At 54.2% G+C, this 22,670-nt stretch overlaps 1 protein-coding gene across 21 annotated transcripts in view; it reads right to left on the bottom strand.

Moving 5' to 3' along the window:
* MYO15B (myosin XVB) overlaps positions 1 to 12,738 on the bottom strand; it is a 37,586-nt gene extending 24,848 nt beyond the window's left edge. For 11 of the 21 annotated variants that reach the window (XR_010582013.2, XR_010582012.2, XR_012426161.1 and 8 more), the window contains exons 1-13: positions 10,503 to 12,738; positions 10,055 to 10,118; positions 9,728 to 9,837; positions 9,498 to 9,572; positions 9,034 to 9,245; positions 8,689 to 8,792; positions 8,228 to 8,305; positions 7,935 to 8,096; positions 6,184 to 6,297; positions 6,013 to 6,071; positions 5,802 to 5,934; positions 4,175 to 4,270; positions 3,831 to 3,962 (exon numbers count right to left, since the gene is read on the bottom strand). Coding sequence is in view for 14 of the 21 variants with exons in the window: in XM_065531994.1 (XP_065388066.1) it covers positions 3,831 to 3,962; positions 4,175 to 4,270; positions 5,802 to 5,934; positions 6,013 to 6,071; positions 6,184 to 6,297; positions 7,935 to 8,096; positions 8,228 to 8,305; positions 8,689 to 8,792; positions 9,034 to 9,245; positions 9,498 to 9,572; positions 9,728 to 9,837; positions 10,055 to 10,118; positions 10,503 to 12,559 (3,396 nt within the window). In the remaining 7 variants the exon portion in view is untranslated. Of the gene's footprint in view, positions 1 to 3,830; positions 3,963 to 4,174; positions 4,885 to 5,801; positions 5,935 to 6,012; positions 6,072 to 6,183; positions 6,298 to 7,934; positions 8,129 to 8,227; positions 8,342 to 8,467; positions 8,532 to 8,688; positions 8,793 to 9,033; positions 9,246 to 9,497; positions 9,573 to 9,727; positions 9,838 to 10,054; positions 10,119 to 10,502 lie in introns of those variants that run through there. The other 10 variants (XM_045376675.2, XM_045376676.2, XM_074020467.1 and 7 more) reach the window with 10 other exon arrangements.
* Positions 12,739 to 22,670: the final 9,932 nt, after the last annotated feature.

The following is a 22,670-nucleotide window of genomic DNA, read 5'->3' as shown; positions in this document are numbered from 1 at the left end:
GGAAGGAAGGAAGGAAGGAAGGAAGGAAGGAAGGAAGGAAGGAAGGAAGGAAGGAAGAAAGAAAGAAAGGAAAGAAAGAAAGAAGGAAAGAAGGAAAGAAGGAAAGAAGGAAAGAAAGAAAGAAGGAAAGAAGGAAAGAAGGAAAGAAGGAAAGAAGGAAAGAAGGAAAGAAGGAAGGAAAGAAAGAAGGAAAGAAAGAAGGAAAGAAAGAAGGAAAGAAAGAAGGAAAGAAAGAAAGAAGGAAAGAAAGAAGGAAAGAAAGAAAGAAAGAAAGAAAGAAAGAAAGAAAGAAAGAAAGAAAGAAAGAAAGAAATGGGGATGGGGGGCTTTAGTACGGTTTTAGCAATCATTCCTGGGAGAATAGTCCCAGAATCACACGTGTTTGTATTTATTTATTTAATTATTATTATTTTTTAAAGACGGAGTCTTGCTCTGTCGCCCAGGCTAGAGTGCAGTGGCTGATCTTGGCTCACTGCAAGCTCCACCTCCCGGGTTCACGCCATTCTCCTGCCTCAGCCTCCCAAGTAGCTGGGACTACAGGCGCCCGCCACTGCGCCTGACGAATTTTTTGTATTTTTAGTAGAGACGGGGTTTCACCGTGGTCTCTTTATCTCCTGACCTTGTGATCCGTCCGCCTCGGCCTCCCACAGTGTTGGGATTACAGGCGTGAGCCACAGCGCCCGGCCTACATGTGCTTTTAAGCAACTCTTTGAAAGATCACTTTCAGGCAGGGTGCGGTGGCTCACGCCTGTAATCCCAGCACTTTGGGAGGCTGAGGCGGGCGGATCACGAGATCAGGAAATCGAGACCATCCTGGCTAACATGGTGAAACTCCGTCTCTACTAAAAATACAAAAAAAAAAAAAAAGAAAAACAAAATTAGCCGAGCATGGTGGCGGGCGCCTGTAGTCCCAGCTACTCCGGAGGCTGAGGCAAGAGAATGGCGTGAACCCGGTAGGCGGAGCTTGCAGTGAGCCGAAATCGCACCACTGCACTCCAACCTGGGCAACAGCGAGACTCCGTCTCAAAAAAAAAAAAAAAAAATCACCTTCAAAAAGTAACTCAGTTGGGAATGATAGTAAGTCAGTTAAAACACACATAAACAAACACACACACACAAACACACACAGTAACTCAAGGACAGGTGCAGGTGCAGTAGCTCAGGCCTGTAATCCCAGCACTTTGAGAGGCAAAGGTGGGAGGATTGCTTGAGCCCAGAAGGTTGGAAACAGCCTGGGCAACATAGCCAGACTCCACCTCTATTTTTTTTTTTTTTTTTTGAGACGGAGTCTCGCCGTGTCTCCCAGGCTGGAGTGCAGTGGCGTGATCTCGGCTCACTGCAAGCTCCGCCTCCCGGGTTCACGCCATTCTCCCGCCTCAGCCTCCCAAGTAGCCGAGACTACAGGCGCCCGCCACCACGCCCGGCTAGGTTTTTGTATTTTTAGTAGAGACGGGGTTTCACCATGTTAGCCAGGATAGTCTCGATCTCCTGACCTCGTGATCCACCCGCCTCAGCCTCCCAAAGTGCTGGGATTACAGGCTTGAGCCACCGCGCCCGGCCTATTTTTTAAAATATAAAAATAAAACTAAAAAGTGACTTGGTTGGACGTTATTTTACTGAGCTAGTGAACATAAAATAGCAAGTGCATGGGGGAACTTGCCTAATGTTATGTAAATGAGAACTTGGGTTTAGGGTAACAATTCCAGGCTCAGCACCCACCGCGGACTCAGAAAATGGTACATGTCACATAAAATAGACCTAAGCGATATTGCTGAGCCTTGGAAAACCATGCTGGGGGATTCCAAAAGTGATCTTGGGACCTCAAAGACACTCATGACAAGTTTTAACAAAATGTTATGAAATGTGAACTGGGAGAAACAATCATTTATAAATTAACATGCTCTTAATTATTTAGTACAAGATTTTACATATGTATAAGTATTAAGAAATAAACATTATATATTAATGTGACCTGTTATTATATCATATTATACATGAAGACATGTATTACATTAATATGACAGTGATCAATGAACTATTACAATAACATATTTCACAATTTTACTATTATTTTTCACCTTTCATTTTCTTTTTTTTTTTGAGACCCGGAGTCTCGCTCTGTCGCCCAGGCTCATGCCATTCTCCTGCCTCAGCCTCCCCAGTAGCTGGGACTACAGGCGCCCACCACCATGCCCGGCTAATTTTTGTTTTTTTTGTTTTTTTGTTTTTTTGGTTTTTTTTGAGACAGAGTCTCACTCTGTTGCCCAGGCTGGAGTGCAGTGGCGCGACCTCGGCTCATTGCAACTTCCACCTCCCGGGTTCACGCCATTCTCCTGTCTCCGCCTCCCAAGAAGCTGGGACCACAGGCACCTGCCACCACGCCTGGCTAATTTTTTGTATTTTTTAGTAGAGATGGAGTTTCACCATGTTAGCCAGGACGGTCTCGATCTCCTGACCTCGTGATCTGCCCGCCTCAGCCTCCCAAAGTGCTGGGATTACAGGCGTGACTGCAACCTCTGCCTCTCGGGTTCATGTGATTCTCCTGCCTCAGCCTCCCGCACCTGGCTCACCTTTCATTTTCAACCACTAATTGGGAAAATGTAGGAGGGTCGCCCCGTGTTCAGGATCTGTGGAAGTTATATTGAACTTCCACAGAAACTCCCGCACCACATTCCAGCCTCAGCTCCTAGAGGCTCATGACCACCCCAGCAATCCCTGTCCCACAAACTCACCCACGGAACTGCGCAGGGATGATTTTGTATTTGGCTTTGCGTGCTTTTTTTTTTTTTTTTTATAATTAATTATTTTTTTTGAAACAAGGTCTCACTCTGTCACCCAGGCTGGAGTGCAGTGGCATGATCATGGCTCACTGCATCCTTGACTTCCTGGGCTCAAGCCATCCATCCACCTCAGCCTCCCAAGTAGCTCTAACTATAGGCTCGCACCACCACACCAGGCTGATTTTTGTATTTTCTGTAGAGACGGGGTTTTGTCATGTTGGTCTCGAGCTCGTGGGCTCAGGGGATTCACCCACCTTGGCCTCCCAAAGTTCTGGGATTACACGCGTGAGCCACCGAGCTTGGCCAAGGCCTGTTTTTTTAAATTAACATTTATCTCCTGCTGCACTGCAGGTTGTAAGAGGGGAGAGACTGGGTCTAATTTTGTTCACCTTTTATCCTTAGCACAGTTCCTGGCACAGTTATTCATTCATTCATTATTTCCTTAACACGTGCTGCAGATAGAGCTCAAACCCTTCAGACAGGCACCCACCCTTGTGGAGCCCAGTCTAGTGTGGGAAGGAGTCAGTGAATGAATGGACGCTGTGACTGCATGTGGATGCGTGCTGAAACGTGAAACAGGGACGAGCCTGCTATTCAAGTCTCAGCAGGCAGGAGGCAGTCAGGAAGCTTCTGTGGAATGAGGGGCATGATGCCCTGGGGCTTGTCCCAGACTGGTCAGAAGCCTCAGTAGCCACCTGGCCACAATTGTGAGGGACCTGCAGAAGCCCTTCATGAGCCCCGTGCAGTCCCCACCACCTTGCCCATCGGGCACTATTGTCCTCCTTCTGTGGCAAGTACATGAGGAACCTCAGAGGACAGATGTCATGGTCAAGATCACCCGAGACAAGATGTGAATCCAGCTCTGCGGGAGCCCAGGGTTCTTCCCCTTCACTGCTGTTGTCCCAGGCTGTGCTGAGGAACTGTGGGCAGGGTCTCTGGATCCCATAACCATGTCCCCTCTGGGAGGCTCTGCCAGCTATAGCCTGGACACCCAGGGCCACCACCCCTTCTTCCTGACACTGGATGGGGGGTCACCACCCTGGGCCTCACCTGGGACAGCCATGTCTGGGCATCCAGGATACTCAGGAGGCTGTGGGGCTGGTCTACCAGGAGGTCCAGGCAGGATTCCCTCGGAGGCTGACGGACAGGCACCCAGGACAGCAACTCCCGCCGACACTCCTCCTGGGAATAGCCGGCATTTGGCCATTTCACAGGAGCAGGGATAACCCTCCTATCTTATGGAATAGTATATTGAGGCTCAGAAGACTGAGATGCCTCATGGAAAGGGGTCTTCCAGGCACAGCTCTCAGTTCCCAAATTTCCTTCACCAAGGATGGCTTCTGCCTGGGCAATGCCTAAGCGGCACCTGCCACGTTCACGCCCAATCCCCTTACCTCTTCCTGCGCCAGCAGCATCTGGCTGGAGAAGAGCTGCAGGCGCTCGCTGGCGAGGTTGTTGCACAGTTGCTCCAGGCCATTCACCCGCAGGGCCTAGGGGCGTGCGGCAGTGAGGTGGGCACATGGGGCTGGCAGGGGCCAGCACACAGGCCTGTGCCCTTCCCACCACCCCAGAGGCTTCCTTCATTCTGGCCAGGGCGTAGGGATGAGTAATGCCCAGGGCTGGTGCTGTGTAGCCAACAGGGTCAAGTCCAAAGGCTCCAGCACAGCACATGGGCTACCTCAGCCCCGCCCAGCCCAGCCACAGGTCCCTCTAGTTGCCCACACCCCTGCCCTCTGCTGCAGCACTCCTGCGAGCCTTCGGGCCTCCTGTCACAGCCATCCTGTGGCTTGGAAGGCGCCTTTCCCTACTAACTAGCAGGCTGGCTATCAGAGTCCCACATCCTCATGAGCAGGACTCCAGGCTGCTGCCTCCAGGAAGCCTTCCAGGCTTCCTCCTCTAGGGATTACAGGCGCCTTCCTCTGTGCTCCCTCAGCACTCTCCTAGGAAGCTTCATGCAGCTTTGTGCACCCTTGAAACACACACACAGGAGCTCGGCTGCATACACAGGCCACCGTCACCGCCAGCCTCAGGGAGGCACGGTCACGAGGACACACTGGAGTGTGGGACAGAACAGGGGGCCATGAATAGTGCCCGTCCAGAGACTGAGGGCAGGGGCCACCTCCTCTCCCTCCAGCCGCCTCCTGGCCGTCCTGAGGCAGCAGGATCCTCTGTAAAGGGATGTAGAGTCTCTGCCAACTCAGACTGATGGGGGACTCTCCCTCTTCCCTTTCCTCCTAGCGTGCGGGAAGTGGGGTTGTGGGCGGGCCCACCCTGGGGCCTCTGTCTTCCACTGCCTTTGAGGCTCCCGTGTCTCTGCAAGGCCAGGGAGGACAGGCCATGCTGAAGGCAGGACCGGCCAGAGTGGGACAGAACGGCTGCCCCAGAGCACACAGCTCTCTCATGGACCATCTCCATTAAGCCTCTGAAACTCACAAGGTAGGTCCTGCTGGGATTTCTAGTTTATAGATGGGCATGCTGGACCTCAGAAAGGTTCATTCACTTGCCCAAGGCCACACAGCTAGTGAGTGGCAGGACCACTTCGAACCTCTGCTCTGTCTGCTGCACTAAGCAACTCTTCCCAGTGGGAGGACAGCACGGGCCAGGCTGGGGCTTGTGGTGGGCTCCAGCCATCCCAGAGAAGCCAAGAGCGCTCCCAGCCCAGGCTGCCCAGCCCAACACCAGAGAAGGGAGCAGAGGCCATGCTTGGATGAACGTGGGTGTGGGGCGGGGGGCATTGTCCTCTGGAGGTGAGTGGAAGCAAGAACTCCAAGGTGCGCAGCCAGTCCGAGTCCTCAAGAGATTCTAAATCTCCAGAGGCAGCCCTGCTCCTTTTCCTCTCCATCCCTGCACCCCACCCCAGCAGACTCAGCCCAGCAGATGCAGAAGGAGCCCTGAAGGCGCCCTGCCAGACAGGCAAGCACCTCGGGAGCACCCCCAGGGAAGCTGGAGCTGTGGGGGTCCCAGAAATCCATCAGAATTATATGGGTGCCCCCTTTTCTGGGCCCCACCCCAAGGGGTGACCTCAAAGCCGTAGGCATCCACGACAGTGATGGTGCCAGTGCTGCCTTCCTCCCCTGGTGGTGCCAGCCGTGCATTGGTCCGCCTCAGAAGCTGGTGGAAGAGGCGCGAATATAGGGCCTTGGCCAGGGCGTCCCTGTAGGCATGGCGGGAGGTGAGCCACAAGAGCCGTGCCCCGGGCCCTGCTCTGACTCTCACCCGTCTCTAGGGTCACCTGGCATCAATGGCGCCTTCCATGGGCAGGGATCGCGAGACCTGGCCATAGGGCGTCTCCTGGAGGGCAGAGGAGGCACAGCTGGTGTGTCAGGCCCACAGCCCTCAAGGTGCTTACTCAGTCTGCGGGTCGGCCAGGCCAGGCCCCTCTCCCCAGGACCCTCGGGCTCACCGTGACCCTCCTGGTGACAGCCCCCTCCAGGCACTCTGGTGGTACCCGCAGCAGCCGGGCTGCTGTGTGGATCTCGGCCCAGCTAGACACAGCAGCCACCTCCTGGGACTCCCGCTACACAGCGAGGGAGGGACAGGGAGAGCTCTGCTTCAGGAACGGACACACTCCCCAGGCAGGGCAGGCCAGGCTTTGCCCGGCAAGTGGCCCTGTCACCCAAAGGGGAGATATGTCACATGAGGAGATCTGGGCCGTTAGGAGCCAGGCTGTGGTTCTCAGGGCCCTGAGTTCAAGTCCTACTTTCCCTCTTCGCTGGCAGACAGCTCTGGCCAGGCTCCTTCCTTCCTGCGCCCCCATGGCCTCACTGCTAAAGGGGAAGCAGTAACCCTTGCTAGGGGGTTGTCTCACAAACTAAATTAGAAAACAAATGCAAAGTGATCTACACAGTGCTGGGTACATAATAGCTGCTTGTTCACTTCTTTTATTTTTTTTGAGACAAGGTCTCACTCTGTCACCCAGGCTTGAGTGCAGTGGCACGATCACGGCTCACCACAGCCTCCACGTCCCGGGTTCAGGTAATTCTTCCATCTCAGCCTCCCCAGTAGCTGGGATTACAGGCACATACCACCATGCCCAGCTAATCTTTTTTTTTTTCTTCCAAGACCGAGTCTCGCTCTTGTTACTCAGGCTGGAGTACAATGGCTCGATCTCGGCTCACTGCAACCTCCGCCTCCCACGTTCAAGCAATTCTCCTGCCTCAGCCTCCCAAGTAGCTGGGATTATAGGCATGTGCCACCACGGCCGATTAATTTTGTATTTTTAGCAGAGACAGGGTTTCACCATATTGGTCAGGCTGGTCTCGAACTCCTGACCTCAAGTGATCTGCCCATCTCGGCCTCCCAATGTGCTGGGATTACAGGCATGAGCTACCACGCCCGGTCTGATTTTTTTTTTTTTTTTTTGAGATGGAGTCTCACTCTGTCACCCAGGCTGGAGTGCAGTGGCACGATCTCGGGTCACTGCCATCTCCGCCTTCCTGGTTCAAGCAATTCTCCTGCCTTAGCTTCTCTAAGTAGCTGGGACTACAGGCACGTGCCACCACACCCAGCTAATTTTTGTATTTTTAGTAGAGATAGGGTTTCAGCATATTGGCCAGGTTGGTCTCGAACTCCTGAGTTCAAGTGATCTGCCCGCCTTGGCCTCCCAAAGTGCTGGGATTATAGGTATGAGCCACTGTGCCTGGCCTAATCTTTTGATATTTTTTGTAGAGACAAGGTTTTGCCACGTTGCCCACGCTGCTCTAGAATTCCTGAGCTCAAGTGATCCACCCACCTCGGCCTCCTGAAGTGCTAGGATTACAGGCGTGAGCCACCACGGCCAGCCTTTTTTTTTTTTTTTTTTTAAATAGAGATAGGGTCTCTCTATGTTGCCTAGGCTGGTCTCAAACTCCTGGCTTCACACGATCCTCCTGCCTTGGCCTCTCAAAGTGCTGGGATCACAGGAGTGACCCACCATGCCTGACCATAGCTGTTCATCTAATGCCATCTTAGAGGTGGCAGCTTAGAGGCACAGACATTGGGAGAGTGGAGAAGCTCTAGGTCTCAGCTTTCTCATCTACACAGTGGGGATCTACCTGCTTTTCAGGGCAGCCCAGCGCTCTGTAGTCTCCTACACACAAGCATTTGGCTTCATTACCACTGCCCTGATTCTGCAGACCCAGCACCCCGGATGGCCCCTGCCCACAGAGAGCCCACCTCTGAGGAGGAGAAGCAGATGTTGCCCAGCTGCAGGACGGCGGCCAGCACAGCCCAGATGGCATTCAACTCCTCCGGGCACAAGCCCAGCCCCTGCAGTGCCTTCACCAGCCCCTCAAAGTCCTGGGCATCCTCCTTGCCTTGGAGCCTGCAAGCCTGGCCCTGCAGGGCACAGCAGGGGTGATGGGGTGGGGCCTGCCACCCCATAGCCTCCTGCTACTTCTCAAACCTCTGGGCCAAGATCCTCCTCTGGGCAGGCCTTCTCCCCGCCGCACCACAAGGGCTCCCCATACCTGGTTGAGGTAGTAGTAGGTCTCCGGTCCCTGCAGGGAGAGCCGCTCCCGCTCTATGGAGTCCAGCCCTGCCAGCAGCTCGTAAAAAACATGGAAGCTCCGCTCAGCCTGGGCCTTGGGGGCAGGACTGGCTTAGGGGCTCGGTGCCCTAGGGGCTCAAAGGCCACACCCTGACAGTGGCACCCTCTGCCCTTCCTACTCTGGGAACTGGGAAGGCGTGGATAGAAGGGCCGCCCTTACCTGAAACACCACCCTGGAGGTCTCAAGTAGATAATGAGACACAGAGGCTCCCACGATGACCCCTCTGGGGGCACAGAAGATGGGTGTGAGTGCCCAGGATGCAGACCACCCAGGGGCCTCGTGCACAAGAAGCCCTACCAGAGTCTGGACCCCAGGGAAGAAGCCCAAGGACCCAGCAAGGGTAAGTGATTGTAGGTGCCCCCTGTAACCCTGCCACTCACTGCTGTAGGTAGAGGCAGAAGACCTGGCCGAAGCGGCTGGCATTGGCATTGAGGATGGTCTTGGCATGGCCAAAGCTGCTGAGTATGGGCAGCACATCCTCCACCTGTACAAGGAGGGGTCTTCAAGCATCCCTGGGCAGCAGTAGCCCCCACCAGCAGGCATCCCAGCTAGGGGCAGGTCCAGGGAGGCGTCAGTCCCATCAGAAAGGGCAGTGCCTTCAGCTGACCCCAGGAGACGCCAGAGGCCTGGAGACCACCCCTCTCCTGGCTGAAAGAAGAAAGATAATCCCTCGGACATGGTCAGCTGTCTCCTGGAGGGAGATAGATGGCCAGCCTGGCCCTCACCTGACACCCTCGGTTCCGCGTCTGATCCTGCTCCAGGCTGCTTAGGAATTGCACGATCTTTTTGGAGGCTTCTGTCTTCCCTGAGCCGCTGTGCCCACTGCAGCGGGAGGAGCCAAGGATGTGTTGGTTGGTAGGGTCTCCAGGGAGGGGCACGTAGGACCACCCCACTGAATCCAGGAAGTGGGATGTGCCACCCAGAAGTGACAGCTAGCCTAGAGAGACCCCCAGAAATGTGGAAAGATAGTCCCAGAGCATGGAGAGACCCAACAGAAAGAAAAGTCCCCAAGATGCCACATTCCAGGGGCTCATGCAATGATTTCAGCTGGGAGCTCGGCCCTGTGGAGTCCAGAACTGTAGCCCGGCAATGGAGCAGACCAGTGGCTTCCAGGGAAGACCTCAGGCTCCGCCCCACCAACCCTCAGTGTGGCCCATGGGTTCAGCCACGCAGGACGGCCACCACTCACCGCAGGAGGATGCATGGGTCCTGCCCAGTATGCTGAGCCAGGTCATAGGCTGATGCCACGATGGCAAAGATATGTCTGAGGGAGATGAGAAGGTTGCCAGACATGGGGACCTGGGACCCTCCGAGGTGTAGCAGAGGTACTCACAGGCCCTGGGACCTCAGTCAAGGGGACATGCAGGGACTGGGCTGTCTGGGAGGTGAGCAGAGGGTCAGTGGGGCAGAGTCACATACGGGGTGGTGCTGAGGGCCTTCCTGGGGTGGTAGCTTGCCTGGACCTCAGGTGAGAAGAGAGGCAAGGGCCGGTGGGGGTTCAAAACAAGCAAGAGGGGCCCCCCAAAAGTCTGGGGAGGAAAACAAGGTGTCATCAGAGTGTGGAGGGAGCAGGGGGAATGTAAACAGAGCTCAGCCCCCAAGTCCCACTCTGCAGGGCTCCAGAGACGGTTCAGCGCCCAGCCCGGAGAGGAAGAGGAAAGAGAACCTCTAGGGGTGCTGGGGAGCCCTCTGTCCCCAGAGGAAAGGGGATCCCGGCCCACTGTCCCTCCCCGTGGCTCCCCATACATAGATTCGGCCCAGGTGAAATCTCTTCTTGAGGCACAGCAGCACAGAGCTGTCACACATCAGCCTGTGGGGACAACAGGGTGGAGGGACAATAAATTGTGGCTGCAGGAGGTTGTGAGTTAGTTCTGCTACCCACTGCAGGGACACGTCGGGCAAGTCATTCAACCTCCCAGAGCCTGATCCATAAAATGAGGGCTGGGCTGTCAAGTAATGGGGAGGCTACAAGTAGGGCTGGCGCTGACCCAGAAGGAAGCTTTGTACTAATAGAAAGGCAGTCCTGGGGAGGTAACATCTGTCGCCCCTCACCTGCCCCTTCCTGCCAGGAGGGTTCAAGCCCATCCTTCTAAGGATTCAATAAGGGTCTACACGCAATTCATAAAGATGAGGGCAGGGTGGGTATGAGGAGCTGTGAGCCGAGGATGGCAGCTTTGGCAATGAGCCCGCTCACCGCAAGCGGGCCAGGTCCTCCATGTCTTCTAGGCCGTCTCCGAGGCTCCTGCCCTCGGCACCGGGGAAGGGTGGCGCCTCCAGGCCCGGCCCGAGGCTTAGCTCCAGGTCCCTCTCCAGCACTGCCTCGTCCTCATCCTCGGGTTCCCACCGCTCCCTCAGGGACCCGCGGAGGCCCGGGTCTCCCTCCTGCTGCAGGCGGGTCTCCAGGGCGAGTCGGGGCAGCAGCACAGCGGCGCCAAGCCTAGGACCCTTGCGGGGACCGGAGCCCTGCGCCCAGTGCACCGGGGGCTCGTCGTCCAGGGTCTCCGACTCCGCCTCACTGCTGGAGCCGCTCTCGTCGAGCGAGGGCCTGTCGGGGGCAGTCGGGGCGAGGAGGGAGCCGCGACGAAGCCCGGACACCCCTTCCTCACTCGCCCTGCGCCCCTCACTGTGCCCCCCTGCCCCTGCACGAGGCCAACTTCGGCCTTTCCCGGTGGGGGCATCTGTGGACGCTTCTTCAGAGCTGCGGCTGCTCGACGCCCGCCCTGCCCTGTGGATCCTGGGGAACACGACTGCGAACTTGGGATCTGGAGTCCCGTCCTCCTGATCGAAAGGGTCGTCGGGGACTGGGCTTGTCCGGACCTGCGGGGGGCGCGAGAGGACGCCAGGAGGAGCCCTCGGCCTACCCCCGAGCCCTGCTAAGCCGGCCAGGCGCAACGCTAGACGGTGCCGCAGCCCGGGCTCAGGGCCCCGCCCCTCGCCCCCTCTCTCGTGGTCCCGCCCCTCGTCCCCTCTCTCGTGGCCCCGCCCCTCGCTTCCTCTCCCATGACCCAGCCCGTCGTCCGCTTTTCCGCGGCCCCACCCCTCGCTCGCCCGTGGCCCCGCCCCCTGCCCCTCGCCCTCTGGCGGCCGAGGCCGCAGCCGAAGCCGCCGCCGCAGCCAGCGCAAGAGGCCCAGGGCTCGCGCTACACTCAGGAGCGGCTCCTTGAGGCCAGCGCGGCGGGGGCCCACGGCCTGGGAAGTGGTGCCTGGCGGGGACCTCGCGAGGAGCCTGCGGACCACCAGGAGGGCCGCCAGCGGGGCTGGGTCCTCCGGCCCCACTCCCGCTGGGGCTCCTGCTTCGCCCTCCCCTGCCGCCGCTGGCACCCGCCCCGCCGCCTTTCTAACCGGGTGGCGCGGAGCCCGGGCCGTCGAGGCCTGCATTGTTTCAGGCTTGGCGCCCCGCTGCGCCCGGTTGTCGCACGCGTCCTGGGCCGGCCCGGTATCCCGAGGAGCCCGCGAGCTGCCCTCGAAGGTCCTGGAGGCCATAGCTGCCCGGGGGCCCCGTCCAGGTCCGGTCTCCAGCAGACTCGAGTCGGAGTCGTCCCCGGAATGCTCGCTGGCTCCTAGGGGCCCCGTCCCCGACGACCCTTCCCGGCCCCAGGGATCTGCGCGGGGCCAGTTGCTGTCCAGGCTGTCGCTGCTTGGCTCCAGCGCTGACTCCGGCCCGGTTTTTGTTCCTTCCGAGCCCGTGACCCTAGGCTCCAGGGTGGGCCGCAGCTCCCGGGCTCCGATGCGCTGGCTGCCGCTCTCCTGGGCCTCGCGGGCTTCGCTGTCCGGACGGGAGCTGCCTCCGTCCCCACCCGACGTGTCCCCATCGAGGCTCCGGGGCGCCCGGCGGCCCCGCTGAGCCGAGGGCCCCGGATCTTTCCCCTTCCTCCTACGGCGGCCGCCCCGCCCTTCTCCTCGGGAGAGGCTGCCTTCCTCCAGGCGCCCCCTGCGGCCGCCCCTGGGCCCGCGTCCCTCACGCCGCGCGCTGCCTTGCCTCTCCTGGGCCTCTGGGGGCGACCCAGCCCCTGGGCGTCTGCAGTCGCCGTTCTCCTCTGCGATGGGCTTCCTGCGGCCACCAGCAGTCCCCTGGTCCCCGGCGGTGGCGGGCTGGGCGGCTGGTCTCGCCCTGACCGCCTGGCCGCGGTCGGATCGTCGTTCCTGGCTGGGCGCGCCGTCCGCGCTGGCCGACCCCGACTCCTGCTCCCCTGAGGCCGGCCTCCCGGGCCTCGCCAGGCGCTGGGGCGCTTTGCCCTGGTTCCTGCCCATGGCTGGCCCAGAGGAAGCGGGCTTCGTGACGCCCGGGTCCTCTCCCCTCCCTGGGGATCTGGCCGCCCGCGGTGACCCTCTGTGCAGTGCACTACCTCGGCTCTGCTCTCGCAGGGGCTACAGGCTCCTTCTACTCCCCAGCGTGCCCGCCTTACAGGACCATCAATAATGCAGAGGGCGGCGGGTCCTGACCCCCTCGGCCAACAATAGAGCAGAGGCTCCCAGGAAACAGGAGACGCTGCAGCTGCGGACAGGGCAACCGTGCCACCGGGAGGCGCTGCCAGCCAGGCCAGCCTGGCACCGCGCCAGACTGAGGGGGCCCATGCTCCATTCCCACTTCAGTGCTTGCCCAACAGGGAAGGGCCCAGAGAACCTGTCTGGACCTCTTCCTTCTGGGGGTTCCACGGGTCTGGGACGAGGCCCACCCTAGCACATGGCAGCACTCCATGAGTCGTTAGGGTGTTTGTTCTTTTCAATTGTGGAATAAATACAATTTACCGAAAAGTGGATAAAACATAAATGTACATCTTGAACTGGTGTAAAACATGCCTGTCTACATCCTTGGAGTTATGGAACAGAATCACACCCCATAAATTCCTGATTGCCCCAATGTGTGTGTTTTTAAAATACCTATTTTTTTTTTTTTTTTTTTTTTTTTTTTTTTTTTTTTTTTTTTTTTTTTTGAGACGGAGTCTCACGCTGTTGCCCAGGCTGGAGTGCAGTGGCGCGATCTCGGCTCACTGCAAGCTCCGCCTCCCGGGTTCCCGCCATTCTCCTGCCTCAGCCTCCTGAGTAGCTGGGACTACAGGCGCCCGCCACCGCGCCCGGCCAATTTTTTGTATTTTTAGTAGAGACGGGGTTTCACTGTGGTCTCGATCTCCTGACCTTGTGATCCGCCCGCCTCGGCCTCCCAAAGTGCTGGGATTACAGGCTTGAGCCACCGCGCCCGGCCTAAAATACCTATTTTTAAAACAGGTAATACATTCACATCATTCAAACATCCAAACATCACAAGATAGAAGTCTCCCATTCCTGACCCTCAGCGTACTCAGTGTTCCCCTGAGGTTACCCATTTCTGTATTTCCTTGCAAAACTTTCCATGCTGGCCAGGAGTGGTGGCTCACATCCGTAATCCTAGCACTCTGGGAGGCCGAGGTGGGCGGATCACGAGGTCAGAAGATGGAGACCATCCTGGCTAACACGGTGAAACCCCGTCTCTACTAAAAATACAAAAAAATTAGCCGGGCGTGGTGGCGGGCGCCTGTAGTCCCAGCTACTCTGGAGAGGCTGAGGCAGGAGAATGCTGTGAACCCAGGAGGCGGAGCTTACAGTGAGCTGAGATCACACCCCTGCACTCCAGCCTGGGCAACAGAGCAAGCTCTGTCTCAAAAAAAAAAAAAAAAAAAAAAAAAAAAAAAAAAAAAAAAAAACACTTTCCATGCAGGGAAAAGCAAATATATTTTTCCCATTTAGCATAAGTGGCAGCTTATGTAGCTCAGGGGTCTCCACTTTGCCTTTTTCACTTAACAATGTAACCTGGTGATTTCATAATAATACCGTAAAAAACCAGCCTGCCTTCCTCCCTTCTCTCCTGCCTCTCTTCCTTGCAAATAAATGCACCATGGTTGAACCAATGCCTTATTGATAGGTTTTTATATCTAAAGTGGATCCTGGCCAAGCGAGGTGGCTCACACCTGTAATCTCAGCACTTTGGGAGGCCGAGGTGGGTGGATCACCTGATGTCAGGAGTTCGAGATCAGCCTGGCTAACATGGTGAAACCCCATCTCTACTAAAAATACAAAAATTAGCTAGGTGTGGTAGCGGATGCCTGTAACCCCAGCTACTCAGGAGGCTGAGGCAAGAGAATTGCTTGAACCCAGGAGGCAGAGATTGCAGTGAGCTGAGATTGTCCCATCCTACTCCACCCTAGGTGACAGAGCAAGATTCCCTCTCAAAAAAAAAAAAAAAAAAAAAAAAAAAAAAAAAAAAAAAAAAAGTAGATCCTGCCTTCATCTCATCTTTTGCTTAAGTTACAGCCAATATTGGAATAGAATTTCACCAGATTCTGCGTAGAATCAACTATGAGTAGAATTGCTGCACCATAGGGCACATGCATTTGCAATTTTGAGGTTTCCAAATTTTTCTCCACAAAGGTTGTGCCAATTTATATTACCACCACCACAACAGGGGAGACCACCATTCTTTTCGAACACTCTGAAACATGACAAAATTTCAGTGCCGCTTTGAAGAAATAAGATCTAGTTATCAATAGATCAGTAGAATGACTATAGATAACATTAATCCATTGTACATTTCCAAGTAGCTAGAAGATAACTGTTGGGAGAAAAGCTGAGTGTTGGGAGAGAAGCTGAGGCAGGGCTTGCATGTCTGCTAGACTTTAGCTCCTTGCTTCTAGCACTCCCATTATCTCAAGCAGCCATATGTTTCTTGTTCACTTGATACACTGTTTCCTTTCAACCCCCACCTCCTCACCACTTGTTTCTTTATTTGAGCACCAATAAATAGCCTGGGCTCCCAGAGATAGAGGCCTTTGCAGCCTCCACACTCACGATTGTCCCCTGGTCCCACTTTCTCTCTCAAACTGTCTTTTTCTCATTCCTTTGACTCCGATGGACTTTGTGACTCCCATGACCTGGTGTTGGGTCTGATCACCCCAACAGAAAATGATTCAAATGTTCCTAGTATTAAAAAAAGAAAAATAGCCAGGTGCGGTGGCTCACGCCTATAATCCCAGCATTTTGAGAAGTCAGGAGATCGAGACCATCCTGGCTAACGTGATGAAACCCTATCTCTACTAAAAATACAAAAAATTAGCTGGGCATGTTGGCAGGTGCCTGTAGTCCCAGCTACTTAGGAGGCTGAGGCAGGAGAATGGTGTGAACCTGGGAGGCAGAGCTTGCAGTGAGCCAAGATTGCACCACTGCACTCCAGCCTAGGCGACAGTGCGAGCGAGACTCGGCCTAAAAAAAAAGAAAGAAAAGAAAAATAACGTGACAGATACCCTAATTTTGATTATATGAATATATCAAATTATCACATGTACCCCCCAAATAAGTACATGTAATATGTATCAATAAAAAATAATTTTAAAAACTAAAATAAAGGCCGGGCACGGTGGCTCACGCTTGTAATCCCAGCACTTTGGGAGGCCAAGACTGGCGGATCACGAGGTCAGGAGATCGAGACAATCATGGCTAACACAGTGAAACCCTGTTTCTACTAAAAACGCAAATTAGTCGGGCGTAGTGGTGGGCACCTGTGGTCCCACCTACTTGGGAGGCTGAGGCAGGAGAATGGTGTGAACCCAGGAGGCGGAGCTTGCAGTGAGCCGAGATCATGCCACTGCACTCCAGCCTGGGTGACTGAGCGAGACTCCAAAAAATAAAAAATAAAAATAAAATTAATTAATTAATTAAATAAAATAAAAATAGACCAGGTGCAGTTGCTCATGCCTGTAATCCCAGCACTTTGGGAGGCTGAGGCGGGCAGATCACGAGGTCAGGAGATCTAGACCATCCTGGTTAACAGGGTGAAACCCTGTCTCTATTAAAAATACAAAAATTAGCTGGGTGTGGTGGCGGGTGCCTGTAGTCCTAGTTACTCAGGAGGCTAAGGCAGGAGAATGGCGTGAACCTGGGATGCGGAGCTTACAGTGAGCCGAGATTGCACCACTGCACTCCAGCCTGGGCAATAGAGCAAGACTCCATTCCCCCCAAAAATTAATTAATTAATTAATTAAAATAAAATAAAAATAAACTCAGTGCCTCTTTAAGCTCATTTCTCTGTGAAAATAAGCAGCTCTCCTGCTCTTAGAGCCACTCTGCTTCCTTTTCTGAGACCACTCTTTTCTCATCCTTCCCCATCTCTCTATTCGGTGTGAGCAGGTCTGTTTCTTTTTTGAGACAGAGTCTCGCTCTGTTGCCCAGGCTGGAGTGCAGTGGCACGATCTCGGCTCACCGCAACCTCTGCCTCCCAGGTTCAAGTGATCCTTCCACCTCAGCCTGTAACTGGGATTACAGGCGTGCACCACCATGCCCTGCTAGTTTTGTACGTTTAGTAGAGATGGGGTTTCACCATGTTGTCCAGGCTGGTCTTGAAGGCCTGGCCTCAAGTGATCTGCCCAACTTGGCCTCCCAAAGTGGTGGGATTACAGGTGTGAGCCACCTCGCCCGGTCAGGACTGTTTCTTGATGATTAGACTGTTAAACCTGGGCAGGATTTGTGAGGCCACTTGAGAGCTCTGGGGCCAGGCAGCTGTGCAGGGGCAGGTTCAGGGCACCCACGATGGAATCAGATGAATCATCCAGGTGAGGCCTGTGACCTACCCCACAGGGACTTCCGTGCCCCCATGCCCCCACTGACCGGCTTGCTGTGGCCTTTCCTCACCAGGAGCAGCACCCAGCACGGAGCAGGGGAGGTGACATTCCAGACTGCGGCACTTTCCCTCAGAATGCTCTCGTCAGCCCATGCCTGCCTTACGCCCATCTCTCTGCACACCTCCTAGAACCAGATTCAGACCTGGGTGCAGCTGTTGCCAGCGCCCACGTTGCCTGAGAGGGCTGTTCACAGCCCAGAGGCCAGGTTTGAGCAACAAGTTGACAGTGATCTGGCCTTTGCAGTCTGCATGCTCAAGGAGGCAGCCTTCTGGAGAGGGAGGCAGCTGTTCCAAGGACTACGAGCTCACGGGTAACCTCAGCCTGTAGACGTCTGCAAGCTGTACTCCCCCATTGTCAGCTGTGCTGGGGTAAAGGACAATGATATTCTGAGCACTCGTTTCTCCTGTAAGAAGCAGAACATGGGTGAGGTATTCACCTGGCGGATTAATACATAGCATTGAGAACTGTCTACAGCTGTCAGCAACAACATGGATAATCTTGCAAGCATAGTGGTGAGTGAAGGAAGCCAGGCATGAAAGAGTATCCACTGCATTCTATTTATATAAAGTACAAAAACAGGCAAAGTGATCTACAGAGTGGTCCCCCCAGGGTCAGTAGTGACTCAAAGGGGACACAAAGGAAGCTCTGAGATATGGGTGATGCTGTTTGTTCAGTTTGTGGGGATTTGCTGAGTCGTTCTCCTATGACTTGTGCACTGTTGGTTTGTATCTTTTTTTTCTTTTGAGATGGAGTCTTGCTCTGTTGCCCAGGCTGGAGTGCAGTGGTGCAATCTCGGCTCGCTGCAACCTCCACCTCCTGGGTTCAAGCGATTCTCCTACCTCAGCCTCCTGAGCAGCTAGGAATACAGGTGCACACCACCACGTCCGGCTATCTTTGCATTTTTAGTAGAGATAGGGTTTCACCATGTAGGCTAGGCTGGTCTCAAACTCCTGACCTTGTGATCTACCCACCTTGGCCTCCCAAAGTGCTGGACTACAGGCATGAGCTACCATGCCCAGCCTGATTTGTATCTTATAGCACAGATAGCACAGTGGGCTGGGCATGGTGGCTCACAAATGTAATCTCAGCACTTTGAGAGGCTGAGGATTACTTGATCCGGGAGTTCCAGACCATCCAGAGCAACATAACAAGACCCCGTCTCTACAAAAAATTTTCGCCGGGCGCAGTGGCTCAAGCCTGTAATCCCAGCACTTTGGGAGGCCGAGACGGGTGGATCACGAGGTCAGGAGATCGAGACCATCCTGGCTAACACAGTGAAACCCCGTCTCTACTAAAAATACAAAAAAAACTTAGCCGGGCGAGGTGGCAGGCACCTGTAGTCCCAGCTACTCGGGAGGCTGAGGCAGGAGAATGGCGTGAACCCGGGAGGCGGAGCTTGCAGTGAGCTGAGATCCGGCCACTGCACTCCAGCCTGGGTGACAGAGCGAGACTCCGTCTCAAAAAAAAAAAAAAAAAAAAAAAAAAAATTTTCAAAAATTAGCTGGAGGCCAGGCGCAGTGGCTCCTGTCTGTAATCCCAGCACTTGGGAGACCGAAGTGGGTGGATCACTTGAGGTCAGGAGTTCGAGACCGGCCTGGCCAACATGTTGAAACCCCGTCTCTACTAAAAATACAAAAATTAGCCGGGTGTGGTGGCGGGTGCCTATCATCCCAGCTGTAGGGTCCAGCCCCACGGGGTCGGTGGGTTTTTCTCCCAGTGTGCAGAGACGAGAGATTATAGAAATAAAGACACAAGACAAAGAGATAAAAGAAAAGACAGGTGGGCCTAGGCGACCACTACCACCAAGACGTGCAGACCGGTAGCGGCCCCGAATGCCAGGCTGCACTATTATTTATTGGATACAAGGCAAAAGGGGCAGGGTAAGGAGTATGAGCCGTCTCCAATGATTGACAAGGTCACGTGAGTCACATGTCCACTGGACAGGGGCCCCTTCCCTGCCTGGCAGCCGAGGCGGACAGAGAGAGGGAGACAGAGAGACAGCTTACGCCATTATTTCTGCATATCAGCGACTTTTAGTACTCTCACTAATTTTGCTACTGTTATCTAAAAGGCAGAGCCAGGTGTACAGGATGGAACATGAAAGCGGACTAGGAGCGTGACCACTGAAGCACAGCGTCACAGGGAGACGGTTAGGCCTTTAGATAACTGTGGGTGCGCCTGACTGATGTCAGGCCCTCTACAAGAGGTGGAAGAGTAGAGTCTTCTCTAAACTCCTCCGGGGAAAGGAGGACTGCCTTTCCCAGTCTGCTGAGTAGCAGGTGTTTTTCCTTGGCAGTGACGCTACTGCTAGACCACGGTCCACTTGGTAACGGGCATTTTCCCAGATGCTGGCGTTACCACTAGACCAAGGCGCCCTCTGGTGGCCCTGTCTAGGCATAACAGACGGCTCACACTTGCCTTCTGGTGACTTCTCCCTACGTCCCCTCAGCTCCTATCTCTGTATGGCCTGGTTTTTCCTAGGTTGTGATTATAGAGTGAGGATTATCATAATTTTGGAATAAAGAGTAATTGCTACAAACAAATGATTAATGATATTCATATATAATCATATCTATGATCTATATCTAGTAGAACTATTCTTTTTTTTTTTTTTTTTTTTGAGACGGAGTCTCGCTCTGTCGCCCAGGCTGGAGTGCAGTGGCCGGATCTCAGCTCACTGCAAGCTCCGCCTCCCGGGTTCACGCCATTCTCCTGCCTCAGCCTCCCAAGTAGCTGGGACTACAGGCGCCCGCCACCTCACCCGGCTAGTTTTTTGTATTTTTTAGTAGAGACGGGGTTTCACCGTGTTAGCCAGGATGGTCTCGATCTCCTGACCTCGTGATCTGCCCGTCTTGGCCTCCCAAAGTGCTGGGATTACAGGCTTGAGCCACCGTGCCCGGCCTACTATTCTTATTTTATATATTTTATTACATTGGAACAGCTTGGCCCTCGGTCTCTTGCCTCGGCATCTGGGTGGCTTGCGGCCCACACCCAGCTACTCAGGAGGCTGAGGCAGGAGAAGCGCTTAAACCCGGGAGGCAGAGGTTGCAGTGAGCAGAGATTGTGCCACTGCACTCCAGCCTGAGTGACAGAGTGAGACTCCATCTCAAAAAAAAAAAAATTATTAGCTAAGCATGGTGGCACATGCCTGTAGTCCCAACTACTTGGGAGGCCAAGGTGGGAGGCTGAGGTGGGAGTATCACTTGAGTCTGGGAGATGGAGGCCACAGAGAGCAGTGATTGTGCTACGGCACTCCAGCCTGGGCAAGAGAGCAAGACCCTATCTCAAAAACAAAAACCAGGCCGGGCGTGGTGGCTCATGCCTGTAATCCTAGCACTTTGGGAGTCTGAGGCAGGCGGATCATGAGGTCAGGAGATTGAGACCATCCTGATTAACATGGTGAAACCCTGTCTCTACTAAAAATATAAAAATTAGCTGGGAGTGGTGGCATTCACCTGTAGTCTCAGCTACTTGGGAGGCTCAGGCAGGAGAATAGCTTGAACCCAGGAGGCAGAGGTAGCAGTGAGCCAAGATTGTGCCACTGAACTCCAGCCAGGGCGACAGAGCCAGACTCCGTCTCAAAAAAAAAAAAAAAAAACCCAAAACCACAAAAAACAAAAAAATTAAGATAGCACACAGAAAGAGCTCACTGTTTTGTTTTCTGTTTTTTTTTTTTTTCTTTAGACGCAGTCTCACTCTGTCGCCCATTCTGGAGTGCAGTGGTGTGATCTCGGTTCACTGCAACCTCTGCCTCCCGGGTTCAAGCAATTCTCCTGACTCAGCCTCCCAAGTAGCTGGGACTATGAGCACATGCCACCATGCCCAGCTAATTGTTTGTATTTTTAGTAGAGACGTGGTTTCACCATGTTAGCCAGGATGGTCTTGCTCTCCTGACCTCATGATCTGCCCCTCTCAGACTCCTAAAGTGCTGGGATTACAGGTGTCAGCCCCCACACCTGGCCAGAGAGTTCACTGTTTTGCCGTGGACAAACAACGACAATAATAGTAGCAGATAGCTAGCACCTCAGGGCTTCTTATGCCCCAGACATCATGTTCTAAGCACTTTTCTTTTTTTTTTTTTTTTTTTTTTTTAAGACGGAGTCTCGCTCTGTTGCCAGGCTGGAGTGCAGTGGCATGATCTCAGCTCACTACAAGCTCCGCCTCTTGGGTTCACGCCATTCTCCTGCCTCAGCCTCCCGAGTAGCTGGGACTACAGGCGCCCGCCACCACGCCCGACTAATCTTTTGTATTTTTAGTAGAGACGGCATTTCACCATGTTAGCCAGGATCTAAGCACTTTTCTGTGAGTTTATTTAATCCTGAGAGCACTGTAAGAGGAAGGTGCTATCAGGATGTTCATTCTACTGATGATACCACAGAGGCATACAGTTAGGGAGTGTCAGAGCTGGGATGCCAGCTCAGGCCATCTGGCTCCAAAGGCCCAGATGGAGAATGGATGTGAGAGAAGTGTCAAAAAAATTGTAACACATTTAGTTAAAAGATCTTCACTGGCAGGCTGGGCACGGTGGCTCACGCCTGTAATCTCAGCACTTTGGGAGGCTGAGGTGGGCAGATCACCTGAGGTCAGGAGTTCAAGACCAGCCTGACCAACATGGTGAAACCCTGTCTCTACTAAAAATACAAAAAATGGGCCGGGTGCGGTGGCTCATGCCTGTAATCCCAGCACTTTGGGAGGCCGAGGCGGGCAGATCATGAGGTCAGGAGAACGAGACCATTCTGGCTAACATGGTGAAACCCTGTCTCTACTAAAAATACAAAAAATTAGCCAGGCGTGGTGGCGGGCGCCTGTAGTCCCAGCTACCCGGGAGGCTGAGGCAGGAGAATGCCATGAACCCGAGAGGCGGAGTTTGCAGTGAGCCGAGATTGCGCCACTGCACTCCAGCCTGGGCGACAGGTTGAGACTCTGTCTCAGAAAAAAAAAAACAGAAAACAAAACTAAAATGAGCCGGTATGGTGGTGGGCACCTGTAATCCCAGCTACTCAGGAGGCTGAGGCAGAAGAATCACTTGAACCCGGGAGGCAGAGGTTGCAGTGAGCCAAGATCACACCAGTGTACTTCAGCCTGGGAGACAGCAAGACTCCGTCTAAAAAAAAAAAAAAAGATCTTCACTGACTTTTACTTGTGATTCTAGAATAAGGCAACATCTCATTCTATAAAATAGAATTATATAAAATAGAATGAATATTCTCATGAGCCGAGCAGAGGAGCCTGGTTTTATAGACAGAAAAGGGGCGAGGGAAACAGACACAGAGAACAGAAAGCACATGGGTGATTTTTGTTTTGTTTTTTTTTTTGAGACGGAGTCATGCTCTGTTGCCAGGCTGGAGTGCAGTGGCATGATCTTGGCTTGTTGCAATCTCTGCCTCCCAGGTTCAAGCCATTCTCTTGCCTCAGCCTCCCGAGTAGCTGGGATTACAGGCACACGCCACCACAGCCAGTTCATTTTTGTATTTTAGTAGAGACAGGGTTTCACCATGTTGACCAGGCTGGTCTTGAACTCCTGACCTCATAATCTGCCCTCCTCGGCCTCCCAAAGTGCTGGGATTACAAGTGTGAGCCACTGCGCCCTGCCCAGATGGGTGGTTTCAAAATGATTTTCCTTGTAAGGTTAACACAGAGGGGACTTCCTCATCACGCTGGCTAAAACTGGCCTGTTTGGGGATTTGGCCGTTATCTCTCTCTCTCTTGATTTC

Source organism: Macaca fascicularis, chromosome 16, assembly GCF_037993035.2.
Source record: "Macaca fascicularis isolate 582-1 chromosome 16, T2T-MFA8v1.1".
In the NCBI taxonomy this organism is placed as follows: domain Eukaryota; kingdom Metazoa; phylum Chordata; class Mammalia; order Primates; family Cercopithecidae; genus Macaca; species Macaca fascicularis.
Note: the sequence above shows the minus strand (reverse complement) of the source record. Positions and strands in the feature narration are given on the sequence as shown.